Genomic DNA, 12,729 nt, shown 5'->3' on the forward strand with positions numbered 1-12,729 from the left:
GCCGAGGCGGCGGCCAACCCCTCCGCCGCAAACGGCGGGCTCAGGGAGCCGCTGCTCGGGCCGTCGGGCCGGGCGGACGGCTCCGACGCGCCCGCGCCCGCCGCCGGCCGCGCGAACGGCGCCGGCGACTCAGCGCCCGGCAGCCTGCACCTGCCGAGCGCCCTGGCCGAGGCGGCGTCGGCCGACGACGCCAACGGCGCCGGGTCGAGGAGCGCTGATGTGGACATCACTATCTCCGCGGAGCCCAACGGCGCAAACAGCGCGGCCGCAGACATCAAGGCGGCCGCGGCCGCCGCAGGCGTCACTAGCAGCGTCACCGAGGGCGGTAAGGTGACGCTTGACGAGGTCAACTATGACGACGCCGACGAGGACGCGCCGACGCTGGTCATCGCGCGCCCCGAGCGCAGCGGCGCCGCCGGCGGCCCGCGCGTCGTGCTGCCGGCCGTGCCGTTGATCGTGCTGCTGCTGCTGAGCGTGGCTGTTGCGGCCAGCGACGAGGCCAAGGCGTACGTGCAGTGCGGCACTTGGTGAGCGGTTGCTTTGCAAGGGCGGATCGGCTGTCTGCATGCGCGTGCATCGCACGCGCTCCTCTGTTGTGGGGCGCTTCAACACTCTGGGGCAACCCCTGTGCCAGGCACAGGCGTGCGGCCCGAAAGCCCCTGTGCAGCATCGTCCGCCCCGACGTCACCGGTGGCTCTCTGCTGCGCCTCGTCGCTCCCCTCCTCATCCGCCAGCCTGAAGCCATGTTTCACACACGCTCCATAACTCCCCCCACCCTCCTTCCCTCGCGCACCGATTGCCCCTGAAACCCTGGACCCCAGGCGCTACTGGCTGATCGTCCTGGCCGTCATCCCCCCCTCCATCGCCGTCATGCTGCTCACGCGCCGCCACCTGCTGCGCCGCGCCGCCCAAGTGGCGTCCGGCGGCAGCCGCGTGCTGTCGCGGCAGTTCCAGTCGTTCACGGGCGGCGTGGGCGGCGTCAACATCAAGTACAACCCCAAGAACACCCTGACGTACCCCGCCGTCTGCACCCTGGCCGGCGTGATCGCCGGCATGTTTGGCCTGGGTGGGTGGGATACCGGCGGCGCTCCGCGTCCGGGACGCGCGCAGGATTAGTGTCGTGTGGGATTCGTACAGGGTTTTTCTGTGTGGAATACGTACAGGGTTGTTGCGTACGTACGAGGATTTATATCCTCACATATATGTGATGAGGGGGCTCCCAACGGCAGGTTAGAGGGGCACAGTGGCCGGCAAGCGTCGAGGGCGTCGCACCGAGCCGTTTGCAGGGGACGACGATGCGTGCAGTACGCCCTGGACAGCCAGTGAGCGCTCCTAAAAGCCATGCTGCCCTGCCGCCTCCGCTTTTGCAGGTGGCGGCGTGATCAAGGCGCCCCTGATGCTCGAGCTCGGGGTGCTGCCGGAGGTCGCCACCGCCACATCCACCACCATGTGAGCCCGGCCTGTCCTGCCGCCTGCCGCTCAGCCCGACTTGCCTTCCGCCTGCCTAGCCGCCGCACCCGCCGCGCCCCAGGGCGGGGCCGAGCCCGCAACCTCCTCCGTCATGCGCCCTGCAATCCATGCGCCCTGCAAGTCATGCGCCCTGCAAGTCGTGCGCCCTGCAAGTCGTGCGCCCTGCAAGTCATGCGCCCTGCAAGTCATGCGCCGGCCGCACGAGAATGTCATCAGGCTCGCGGCGCCAGTGCAGCTGCGTTCTCAATGCTTGCGTCGGCCGCCGGCGGCCCCGGACCCACCCTCCTGCAGGATCCTCTTCACAGCCTCATCGGCCTGCATCGTCTACAGCAGCTTTGGCCTCATTCTGTACGACTACGCCGCCGCCCTGCTTCTCCTGGGGATGATCGGGTCCGCGATTGGCCAGGTGCGGGCACCGGCCCCGCGTCGGCCGAGCCCGTACCGGGCCAGGACGGGCATACAGCTAGGGCAGTCACACAGGACTGTTGCTCGTGCTGCCCAGGGGCCGAAATGAGATTGCCATGGTCTGGTTGTCACTCAGCGGCCAACGGACGGTGTCGTTGCAACAGATCCCGCCTGCCTGGCGGCGTGAGCGCGACGAGCACGCAGTGGCAATGCTTGATCGCATCGCTTCAAGGCATCTGCTGGTGGGCGGCGCCCCTTCAGCACTTCGGCCGGCCCACCCACCTCCCACCTCCCACCCACCTCTACCGCTGCGGCCGCCGCGCAGGTGGGCGTCAACCGCCTGGTGCGCTACCTGGGGCGCAGGAGCCTCATCATTTTTACGATGGCCTCTCTGGTGAGCCCCGGTCAAACCCGGTCAAATCTGGTCAAGAGAGGGAGAGTTCGCGTGGGGACCCAGCAGGCACTGGGCGGGAGGGCAGGCAACACTTCCGGCCCAGCGACTGTGTTGGTGGTGTTCCCCCCTGACTGCATGAGTGCGTTACAATCCGTCCATGTTTGAAATGAGGCAGACTCGGCACACACGTGTGGGCGGCCTGGCAGACCCTGGAACCCGCATGACCCGCGCCTGCATGTCGCTTCAACTTGTTTCGCAGATGCTCCTGGCGAGTGTGGTTTCCGCCCTGCAGGCGTACGGCAACTGGGAAGCTGTGCTACTGAAGGGCCTCAGCTCTCTGCACTGGGGCAACATCTGCGCCGCTGGCGGGGATGTCTGAAAGGCGCCCGGCCCGGCAAACCAGCTTGCCGCCCAGGTTTTGCGCTGCGGGGGCGCCCCGGCACAACGAAAGCGATATGCAAAACGAGTTCAGTCGCCGCATGTGGATGCTGTGCCGATGACAATGGACCTGTTGTTCAGCGTTGGTTGAAATTGCCTGATCAAGGCGACGCATGGCGTGTGCAGGCAGATGCAGGGGCGCGATGCGCCCACACCCCGCACTGTTGCCCAGAGCCCGCTCTGCAAATTCCGTCGAGGCGCACACGTGCGCGTGGGCAATGGGCTTTGCAGATGTGCGTTCTTCCTGGGGGGTTTCGGGCGTAAAGCTGGGGTGGGGGATGGGCCCTATCACGGTCACGCATGGACGCGCGGCGAAATCCCTCGCCTGCAAAGCCGCCGCCTTCCGTGTATTACTTCAAATGGTCATATTCAAGTGGCTTCCAGGGGACTATGGGACTTAGGTGGACAGGCACATATGTGGAGGACCCGCTGACGCCTCGCAGTTCCCTCAAGTCATTTTCACCTTCTCACTGGTCGCTCCCTGCGCCTGGGGGTGTGGGGTCCTCTTCCCCTACTCAACACTGCTCGCAATGGGCTGCTGCTGCAGCACTTTGGTGGTGCGTGATGTGTAACATTAGCCAACCACCACCAACCTTAGCGGCATGTTAAGCTCCAGCTGACAGGTGTGCCAGGCTTGAGAAGAGCCCTGGGTATCTGCGCAGCAACCCCAAATCCACTCCTGACCTGCAGCCAGCTCAATTACCTCAGCATATTGGCCAGACATGCCGCAGAGCAGCAACAGTGGCAGGTGCGGCCCTACAGCCTTTCTTGACGGTGACAGCAGCAGCAAAGAAGGCCAGCCTGCTGTGGCCCATGGTGCATGCAGGGCCGATTGGGCCCAGCCCCTCTGCTGCGTTCCGCCCCTTCAATCGATGGCTCCAAGAACCCTGCAACAAAAAACCAATGGATGATTTGTCACGGACCTCTGTCGCCTCCGTGCTGTCCCTTCACCTGCACCGGCGCAGTCAACCCTGCAACCCACCACCAGCAATTGGGGTGCTCCACACCTGTCTACTCCTAACAGCAAGCCTGCACCTGGCTTCTGTAACAAACATAAAGGTACATGTGCGTTGCTAGAGGCAAAACACAAGGGGTTATGAATGGCTGTGTGGCTGACGAAGTGTCAAGATGTGATTTCACGTGAGGCAAGTAAGGGAGTCTCAAGGGGGCTCCCAACATTAGAGAACAATCGGAAGCCGCCAGGCGCTCAATCTTACGGCTGCTGCGCAGCCAGCCATGCAGCGGCAAACCATAAAGAAGGTCCGCCGAGGCGACCAGCCATCAGCCTGGTGTACACATGAGACAGCGGAACAAACAAACATTGCCTGAACACCACGACCCACCCACCCCACAGTGATGCCCCGTGACAACATCCCCGGCAATCATGGGAAGCGTCGATACAAGACGGTTGATAAGCAATTTTAATCTTGCGCTCTGGTGGCCCCGGCCGAGGCAGAGACCCCCACACGCCAGGGTCTCGCCCGCCCGGGCGATCCCGGCGGCCGAGAGGGCGCCGGCTGCGTCCCCAGGTGCCGGCGGCGGCGGCCCTTGTCAGTACTTTGACAGCAGGCTGCGCACCGCATCCGCCGTCGACCAGACGCCCGCCGCGACGCCGAACGCCGCGATGACCACGCATGCCGCCGTCCCCGCGGCGCCCGGCCGGCACAGGCGGTGGAAGAAGACGCAGGGCAGCACGATGCTGATGGACATCGAGAAGACGCCGCCGATTAGGCTCATCACCTGTCCAGGATCACGTGGCCGGCGGGTAGGCGGGTGCGGGTTCAGGGCGCAGGGTGGACGGTGAGCTTTTGGGTGGGGATGCGGAAGGTAGGGGGGGGGCCATGCATGAGGCTGGCTCGGGCTGTCAGCCGGCAAGCGGCCTATTGTGCAACTGCTCTGAAACTGCGTGGAGAGTGGCCGCTGCTGGTGGCCGCGAGCCGCGCGCACCGCCAGCAGCACCCTGGACTTGTCCCAAGCTCACCAGCCCGAAGAAGGGGCAGCTGAGGGCGACAAGCAGCACGGCCGCCAACAGCGCAGTGCGCAGGCCGGCGGAGGCCAGGGCAAAGGCGCGCGTGTTGGCGCGCCAGGGCATCAACTCCTGCGAATCCATGATTGAAAACGGGCCAAGCGCAGGCAGGCGGAGGGTCGGAAGTGCCGGCATCAAAGCTCGCCCGCGCTTGCAACACCTGCCGCCAATGCTGCAGGTTGACAGGCACAATACAACAGGACGCCGTTGATCATACGCGGGTCACTGTGCCCCTGTGTGGCTTGTATGCACAGCTTCGGTCCGCTTCAAAGCCTGTTTGCCCTCAAGGCACCAGGCGCACCGTCCGCGCCCCACCTCGAGCGCCATGGCCACCGGCGTTAGGGTGAGCGCCACCTTTGTGAGGGGGTTGATGATGACAGTCCACATGGCGACGCGCGTCGGCGCCGCGTGCGGCGCCGCGCGCTGCATGTCCAGCACCACGTTATCGCTGATCCCCTCAAACATGCAGGCCCTGTTGGGAAGGAGGGGGGAGCAAGCAGCACCGCGAGAAGGGCATCAAGAACGTGGCAGCCCGCCGCGGGGTCGCACGCCGTGCGCCGCACAGACAGCAGGGGTATGACGCACCCGGCGCAGGGGGGGGGACAGGCGGGCGCGTCGCTCGCGGCGTGGTTGCGGAGGGCGGCGAGCGCACCCCATGACAGCCATGCCGCCAAACAGCACGACGACGCCCGCGAACGAGCTGAAGAGGACGTATGGGAAGTTTCTTTTGCAGCGCAGGCTGGAGTAGAGGCTGGGGAACACCTGGCCGGTTGGGGGCAGGCAGGGCGTGGAGCAGGGCATGGGGCGCGAGCGGTGGGAATGCGCATGCGAGGGCCGCATGGGGCAGGGCGGGGATCGGAGCTGCAGGCGTTGACGTCGGCGGACCACGCAGGCCCTCAGCGGAAAACATCACTTGGATGTTGTCACATGATTGTCAGGCGTCCGGCAGCCGTCACATTCTTGACAGGCGTGCAGAGCCCAGGCAGCCAATCTGTGATCTGCAGCCTGCTTACGGCGTGGCCCGAGAAGCAAAAGGCAAAGAGCGCCGCCGACGTCGGCACGCCGCCCCACACGACGGCGGGGATGTTGGCGGTGTTGGGGAACCCGGTGACGGGTGTGATCGCCCCAACTAGGCCCACCAGCAGCAACGACTTCGAGGGGCAAGGGCGGCGTGTTGGTGAGGGGCAGGTTGTTACGGAGCAGGCTTCTGGAGTGCAGGAGCAAACATGGGGTCCGTCAGAGCACCCCTGGCGGCGTAGGCGGGGAGGACGACGGGTTGGCTGTGCCGTTTGAGAGCGGCGTGCAATGTATGCGATATTGCAAGCAAGTCGGCTGAGCACCAGCCGATCTGGCTTGCAATGACATCATCCCGAGACGTCAGGTCACGAGGTGACCGATCATGTTCCCACCGCGAAGACGCCGAAGACCGAGAGGTATGACAGCACACTCAGGTCCCGCAGCAGCACCGTGGGCAGCAGCACCACGCTCGCGGCGATCATCATCGTCTGTTGGGGTGGCAACAGCAGTCGGGGGCGCACGCTTGGACCCGAGCCAGGTCCACGAAGAGAAGTGACGTGGACAAAGAAGGCGCTGACGTGGCGAGGGGGTCATTCCTGGCCTGCAGGCCTGCTTGAGAGATCAATCCGGCGGCGCGGAGCCAAGCCGCCGCGCCCGCTCAGCCAACCCCTCGCCGTCCCGTCTTCCTGCGCCCAGCAGGCCCCCATCCCCGCCAGCCCACCCACTTGCTTCGCATCGAACAGTATGCCCCCTGCATTGAGGGCCGCAGTCGGGAACAGCGCGCTGAGGCCGTCGCCTTCCAGTATGACAAAGTCGACGCATACGCAGAACAGCTCCAGGTACAGCAGGCACGACACCAGCACCCTAGATTGGGATTGTGGGGGAGCGGGGGGTAGGGTGTGATGGGGTGGGGTGGGGTGAAGTGGGATAAGGCCCAGGGGAGGGGAGGGGTGGGCGGTAGAGGGTGGGGTAGAGGGTAGAGGGAGGATGGGGGGTGGGGGCAGGGGGGGAGAGGGTGTGGCCTGCTGGTGCTCACCCACCTGAGGCATTGGCAGATTGCAAACAGGGTTGGTGAGGGATTTGGGTGAAGCGCGTTGGTGGGCAGCCGAGCACAAGTCACGAGGTGTGAGGGCAGAAGCAAGTGGCTGCCAGGGGTTGCTGGGGAGCCTGTTAGTGAAAGGTGGAGGGGCGCATGCGATGCACGAGCGAGGCAGGGGGGTCAGCGGGGCCGGCCGCTCCGCGGCTGCACCTGCCGGGCGTGCCGAATGCGGCGCCGCCAATGTCAGGGTAGCTGCGGATGGTCTTGTCACGGGCCATGCAGCGCGCCAGCATGCTGCCGGTGGTGCACGCAATTGTGCCTGGGGTATGGGGAGGCGCACGGCATAGCGCAGTTTCAAGACTGGCCTGTGCGAGAGCCGCCAGGCACAGCAAAGCAGGAAGCAGGCAGCTCTATGCCATCTGTGCACGCCGCATGCGCCTGCTTTGCGGTGTATCAAGCAGTGGCGTCCTACGTTAAGAGGGCACGGCCACGCACCGACGATGCAGAGGGTGGCCAGGGCGAACCAGCCGCTCATGCCCACCGCGAACGGCGTCGTGAGCAGGCCCACGCCGCAGCTGCGCGCGGGGGCGTCCGAGGCACAGGCGGGTTTGGGAGGGGAGCCGACGGCGACGTGCAGAACGAAATGTACATGCGGACTGTCGTGCCCTGGCTGCTGCAAGGCAATGCCAAGTGTAGCAGAGCTGGCGGCCCGACTCATGCTGCAGGCTTCGGCGTCACCCCTTGATCTTCGCCCAGGCTCACAGCGTGTTGAAGGCGTTGAAAGCCGTCTGGAGCGTGCTGGAAGTGGGCGCCTCCTGCGAGACCACACACAATCAGCCAGGACGGAGGCGCCTCTTCCCGTTGAGGCTAGCGCGGTCGCCGTCATGCAAAGGTGCGGTTGCTGCCAGCGCACACCATACAGGCCCGCCCCTCGCAGCAAGCAGCGGGCGACGCTGGCACGCAGCGACCCGGGCGTGGAGGACGCGCCGCCCTCCCCAGCCGCCCCCCCACCGCAGTGTCACCTGCTCAACGTGCACCACAAATGGCTCCCGGAACCCGCCCTCCGGCGCGGCCGCGGGCCCCGGCCCCGCCGCCGCGGGCGCTGGCGGCAGCAGCGCCGACCCCGGGCCTGACAGCTCCCGCCGCGCGACCAGGTAGGAGTGCCCCGCCTTTATTGGAGGGGAGAACGCCTGTCCCCTGACGGCTGCAAAGGGGTCAGAGTCCCAATCCAGGTCCCCAGACCGCCGCGAGTTGAACCTGAACGTGCTGCTGCTGCCAGACTCGCCGCTCCAGCGAGGCTGGTGGTGGGGGTGCTGCTGCTGCTGCTGCTGCTGCTGCTGCTGCTGCTGCTGCTGCTGCCTGGCGCCGCCGCTGGCTTCTGAGCTTCGCAGGCGCCGCTCCTCTTCGTGATCTGCTGCCTCCAGTGACTCGTCGAAATCATACATCAGCGTTTCATCGAGTTCGCCGGTCGCCGCGGACGACGCGAGCCGCAATCGGTGCCGCGCCGCCGCGCCCAACGGGCTGACCACGCCGCCCGCCCCGCTTGCTCCGCCGGACGCGGCCGCGGCCGCGGCGCCGCTTGAGGCGCGGAGGCGCGCGGACAGGGCTGCGGCGAGCGGCGAGCAGGAAGCAGCGGCGCCCTCATGGGCGTCAAAAACGGGGCCGGCCGCATACGCTGTGCGGCGTGCGCTGTCAGTGAGGGAGGTCGTGCCGACGCGGGCGGACCAGTCTGAGGACGCCGCCCAGGTGCGCGGCCAGCCGTGGGGCGTGCCGTTGGCGCCGGCGCCGGCGGCGGCGCAGCTGCCGCTGCCGCTGTTGGGGGTGCCTGTGAGTTGCGCGCGGCCGTGTTGGTTGGGATAGGGCGGCACGTGACGTCCCGAGTTGCGAGTCGCATGTGCGTTCCTGGCGTTGACGAGCAATGTACTACTACGGCTTCCAGAACCTGAACAGTTGGATTGCCTCCCATGCACAGTATGCACAGCAGCAGGCAGGACGAGGCGCAGCACGCGCCGCTGCACCGCAGCTGGTCGAGGACGAACCTGCTGCGCCTCCATCAGGCAGGCTGACACGCCGCAGCAGCGGCACCGTGATGCCCTCTGATGGCATAGACGCCATCGAGGGCGATTCCGTGATCAAGTCGCCCCGCCGTGTTACCCGACAGCTCGGTGCAAACAAAAGTTCTGACTTCTGATGTGTTGAACACCGGTTGCCCTGAAAATATGTTGGAAATATGCAAAAAGAGGGTTGATGGCGTGCTAGACGATGCATCCGCCAATCCGCTGTTCCCAGAGTGCGCAGGACTCCCCCAGCCCGCGCTGTGTCACAGGGCCAACACGCCCAAGGGCTTGACCCCCCCTGCAGTCGCCCTGCTTCATGTCAGCAACAGCTCCGGAGGGATGTGAACACAATTCTTATGGCTGACATCAGCTGAAATTGTCTGTGACACACTAGTTGGTTGGGTTGCGCAAGCGCCGGCACGGGGGGCAAACAGCCGGGCGACCTGCCCATGCTGCATCGGAAGTGTCCTATTGCACAGCCCAACACCCGAGTAACATTGATGTACAGCAGCGTCGACGGATCGCTCTTTTTGCACAGGCAACAGAACCGAAATAGCGCCGTTTTGGAGCTTGGGAATCCGAACCGCAGCAGCCCGCCCCCACACCTGCTGCTCCTGCAACCCATGTGGACAAGCACTTTGCACCTGTGGGGGGTGATGGAACTACGTGTGAATATACTATCTGCATGAGCAGGCCGCGTCAAGTGCGAAGCTGGTCGCAGTCCACTTGGCAGGTGGCAGACTGGGCAGTCCAGTGGTATGCGGCAGTCACGATGGCTTCCCACCGACTGCATTGCATTGCAGTACAATGCTGGCAGTTCTGCAGGCCGCTGGCCCTCCTGCTGCAAACCCTTGCAGCCTCGTCGTTGGAAGGCAAAAATGCGGGTGTGGAGGCGCCCATCGCCCGGTGACATCACTTGTTACCCACCGTCCCAGTGGTCCAGCGGCAGGCACAAGCCCACACCCATATTCCTGAAATTTATCGAGTATTCGAACCCACGGAGGTGGTGGACGAACATAGTCCCGCGCTAGATCGCAGACTGTGCAGTCGGGCGAGCCCTCATTTTTGCGAAGCCGCAAAGGAACCGTTTTGGTCACGATATTGTGCTCAACGCGGCCTGCTATGCCGACGGCGCTGCTGAAGACTCCGCCGCCGCAGGACGTTGCAGCAATCGATGGTGTTGCTGCAGCTGGCGCCACCCCGTACAGGAATGCGTGCAAGTCTCAGGCCTGCGCCATTCAGGACTGCTTGAATGCCAGCGACTACCAGGAAGCGCGCTGCGCCGCGCAAATCGCGGCGCTGATATCTTGCTGCGACGCAGAGATGGCCGCCGCACCCCAAGGCGCGGAGCGTCCTATACAGTGCTGCTTTGGGCCGCGATACCGGGATTTGGCGGCGAAGCACGGCGTTGCGGCTCAGCAGAACAAGAAGTAGCACACGGATTGGAAGTGCCGCAGCAGTGGCGGATCATAATCCTGTTTTGTCTGTGTTCATAGAATTTATCAGCATGCAGCCACACTTCTCTGGCCGCCCTTTGTGGCCATAAGAATGCGCTTGGTTTTTGGTGTCCACGGTTGTTTTCTTTCTGCAAGGCTTGCTGGGTGCACATCAGTTTGCCTCTGGTCAGGTGTGCAACCGTCGCTCCACGCCTTGTTTCTGCACCCGTGCCGTGTCAGCCTCGGCTGAGAGAAACGAGCAAGCGTCTGTAACACGTGGATTTGTGAATCATGCGCGTTGGCTGCAGCGGCGGGTGCTTGTGTCAGCTGTTGCCTGTTTGAAGCACCTCGATGGGCGATTCAAGGTGGACGCAATGGCACTGCATGTAGCTTGCCTGCCTCAGAGCCGCCTCATGACCCCACCTGCTCAATCATTGAGCAGGATGTTTGGCCATTCGTCTCGGCGGCTTTGCGAGATTTAACCAGCAGTGGATGCCCAGAATACGTCATCAAGCATCACAAGCTCTCCAACATGATTGCCGACATCTTGCAGGATGTCGGGGCCCTCGTCTACCGTGCGTGCGCGCGTGTGTGAGCGCGCGCGTGTTGTGCAGGCACCAAAAAACCACCAATGTTTCGCCTATGTACCTGATGCCAACATGCAATACCGGGACCGGACAATCAGTGTTGCCGTCCTTTTGTGATACGAATGGATGGCGCTCAGCTAGAACCCATTTTTACATTTTGGATCGGACGGCGCACCCCCGGTGTGTCCACTGCTGTCACTCGGCTCCAGCAGCGGCGCTGTGCCATGCGCTTGACCTCAATACCGGTAGCAAGTTTGAAATACAGCGCAGTGCGTAGGAAGTCATAAACCACTGTAGATCAACGATAGCACCATTGGCCGATGGGCATTGATGTACCCGCTGCTTCGCAGGACACCTGACTCTCCTCGTGGAAAACGTGGAATCTTGAACATCCAGACACGACTGCTGTCTGATCTTGCCCGTCAGCCTGCAGCGACCAATTTAGCAGCTGCGTCGCCAGTGAGCGCGGCGCATGTAGCGATTGGCGCATCGCCATGCCAAACTGGGCGGACGCGTTTGCGGATCCAAATTATGTGGCATATGCGACCATCGTCAAGCCAGCAAACGCGCGGCCCTCCAAAAAGAAGGTCGTTGAGGTCGAGGTGCGCCACTTCGTCCGGCGCAGATGCAGGCTGCATTGTGAAAGCGCCCAGCGACACCAGCACCACTCCTCTCTGGTGCCACCGCTGCTATTGCCGCTCCCCCTGTCACTTGCTGCTGCACGCTCCCGTGCGCTTTTGACCCAGCCGCGAGCTGGTGCTGCAGCTGCGACTTGCGAGAGCGCCCCAACGAGCCCCCCTCTGCCCCCTTCCAACAAACGCGCGGCTCCTTTTCCCCATGCCCCGCAACGCGTTGAGCGTGCCACCATGCCACCCCGCCCACCCTCATCAGGAGGTTATGTACGATGACGTCCTTACGACAGTCGACGACCCAGAGATCTCGGGAGGCCAGACATTCCAACAAATCCGCATCGCCGTCGGCGACTGCGTGCTGACCTACACTGGCGCGGGCGGCAGGGGTGAGGCTGGCGCACGCGGCGGGCGCCGCAGCCCACTGGAGCTGAGGCAGGGCCGTCTCCGGTCAAGCCACGGGCACGCACAATGCCGCGCTTGGCGCTGTGCTCGGCTGCTGCCGCGCCTGTTGCTACCCTGCAGCGCCCGCCAGCCCTATGCCCGCACAAGCCCCCACGGTATGCTGCCATATTAAGCTCCCACCACATATCCTCATCGCATGCTGCCCGACGCCTGACGACCGCCGCGCGCCTCGAAACGCGCCCAGGCGCCGGCGTCAGGCCGGCCGGCGCGCCGTTCATCGGCCGCGTCGCGGGCATCGAGCTGCTCCCGTCGCGCGAGTGGCCGGGGCTCAATTCGAAGACCAACGGCGACCCGGCGGTGGTGCTGAGGAGCATGGGGCCCGCGGACCGGCATTGGGTGGAGCTGCAGGAGCGCAAGGGGCGCCTGCCGGCCAAGTACTTCCGGCTGAGGGTGCGGGCGGCGCGCGTGCGGCGCGTGTGCGTGCACGTCGTGTGGGGTCGCGCGCGGGGAGCGCGTGCGTGTTTTCGGGGCGCCGCGTCGACAGGCGGGACGCGCCGCGGCCGGCGCGGGCGCAGGGAGGGGGGCCGTGCGCAACGGCGGCGCTGCAGCCAGCCGCGCGTGGCCTGCCGCGGCCGAGCCGCGCAGGCGCCTCCGGCCGTGCTGACGCAGCGAGCGTGCGCCGTGGCCCCCAGCTGCCCGCCGCTATCAAACGCCCGGTCCAACCTGTACCTCGGCCACGTGTTTGTACGGCCAGCAAGCAACTGTCGTGCGCCAGATTCCGCACGGTTGTATCCGCCCACACCACCCACCCCACCGCACCCCACCC

The 12,729-nt window shown here is 64.9% G+C and overlaps 4 protein-coding genes across 4 annotated transcripts in view; 3 read left to right on the forward strand and 1 right to left on the reverse strand.

The window, feature by feature from the left end:
* The window catches only part of MNEG_5256 (hypothetical protein), a gene marked incomplete at both ends in the record, with an annotated part of 4,867 nt that extends 2,219 nt beyond the window's left edge, over positions 1-2,648 (forward strand). Inside the window, 6 exons of the mRNA XM_014046267.1 lie at positions 45-527; positions 822-1,066; positions 1,371-1,449; positions 1,762-1,876; positions 2,201-2,269; positions 2,562-2,648. Of these exons, the coding sequence (XP_013901721.1) occupies positions 45-527; positions 822-1,066; positions 1,371-1,449; positions 1,762-1,876; positions 2,201-2,269; positions 2,562-2,648 (1,078 nt within the window). The remainder of the gene's footprint in view (positions 1-44; positions 528-821; positions 1,067-1,370; positions 1,450-1,761; positions 1,877-2,200; positions 2,270-2,561) is intronic.
* A 1,610-nt stretch (positions 2,649-4,258) lies between these two features.
* MNEG_5257 (Vacuolar amino acid transporter 1) lies at positions 4,259-8,904 on the reverse strand (the record flags this gene model as incomplete). The annotated part of the gene is made up of 12 exons (XM_014046268.1): positions 4,259-4,447; positions 4,689-4,805; positions 5,049-5,205; positions 5,386-5,495; positions 5,747-5,884; positions 6,143-6,238; positions 6,476-6,614; positions 7,000-7,108; positions 7,285-7,364; positions 7,552-7,604; positions 7,812-8,614; positions 8,829-8,904. 12 exons carry the CDS (start codon positions 8,902-8,904, stop codon positions 4,259-4,261), a joined length of 2,067 nt encoding a protein of 688 aa, XP_013901722.1.
* Positions 8,905-9,968: 1,064 nt separating this feature from the next.
* MNEG_5258 (hypothetical protein) lies at positions 9,969-10,280 on the forward strand (the record flags this gene model as incomplete). The annotated part of the gene is made up of 1 exon (XM_014046269.1): positions 9,969-10,280. One exon carries the CDS (start codon positions 9,969-9,971, stop codon positions 10,278-10,280), a length of 312 nt encoding a protein of 103 aa, XP_013901723.1.
* A 1,083-nt stretch (positions 10,281-11,363) lies between these two features.
* MNEG_5259 (hypothetical protein) lies at positions 11,364-12,567 on the forward strand (the record flags this gene model as incomplete). The annotated part of the gene is made up of 4 exons (XM_014046270.1): positions 11,364-11,471; positions 11,761-11,887; positions 12,148-12,353; positions 12,448-12,567. 4 exons carry the CDS (start codon positions 11,364-11,366, stop codon positions 12,565-12,567), a joined length of 561 nt encoding a protein of 186 aa, XP_013901724.1.
* Between the last annotated feature and the right edge of the window lie 162 nt (positions 12,568-12,729).

Source organism: Monoraphidium neglectum, assembly GCF_000611645.1.
Source record: "Monoraphidium neglectum strain SAG 48.87 unplaced genomic scaffold scaffold00774, whole genome shotgun sequence".
In the NCBI taxonomy this organism is placed as follows: domain Eukaryota; kingdom Viridiplantae; phylum Chlorophyta; class Chlorophyceae; order Sphaeropleales; family Selenastraceae; genus Monoraphidium; species Monoraphidium neglectum.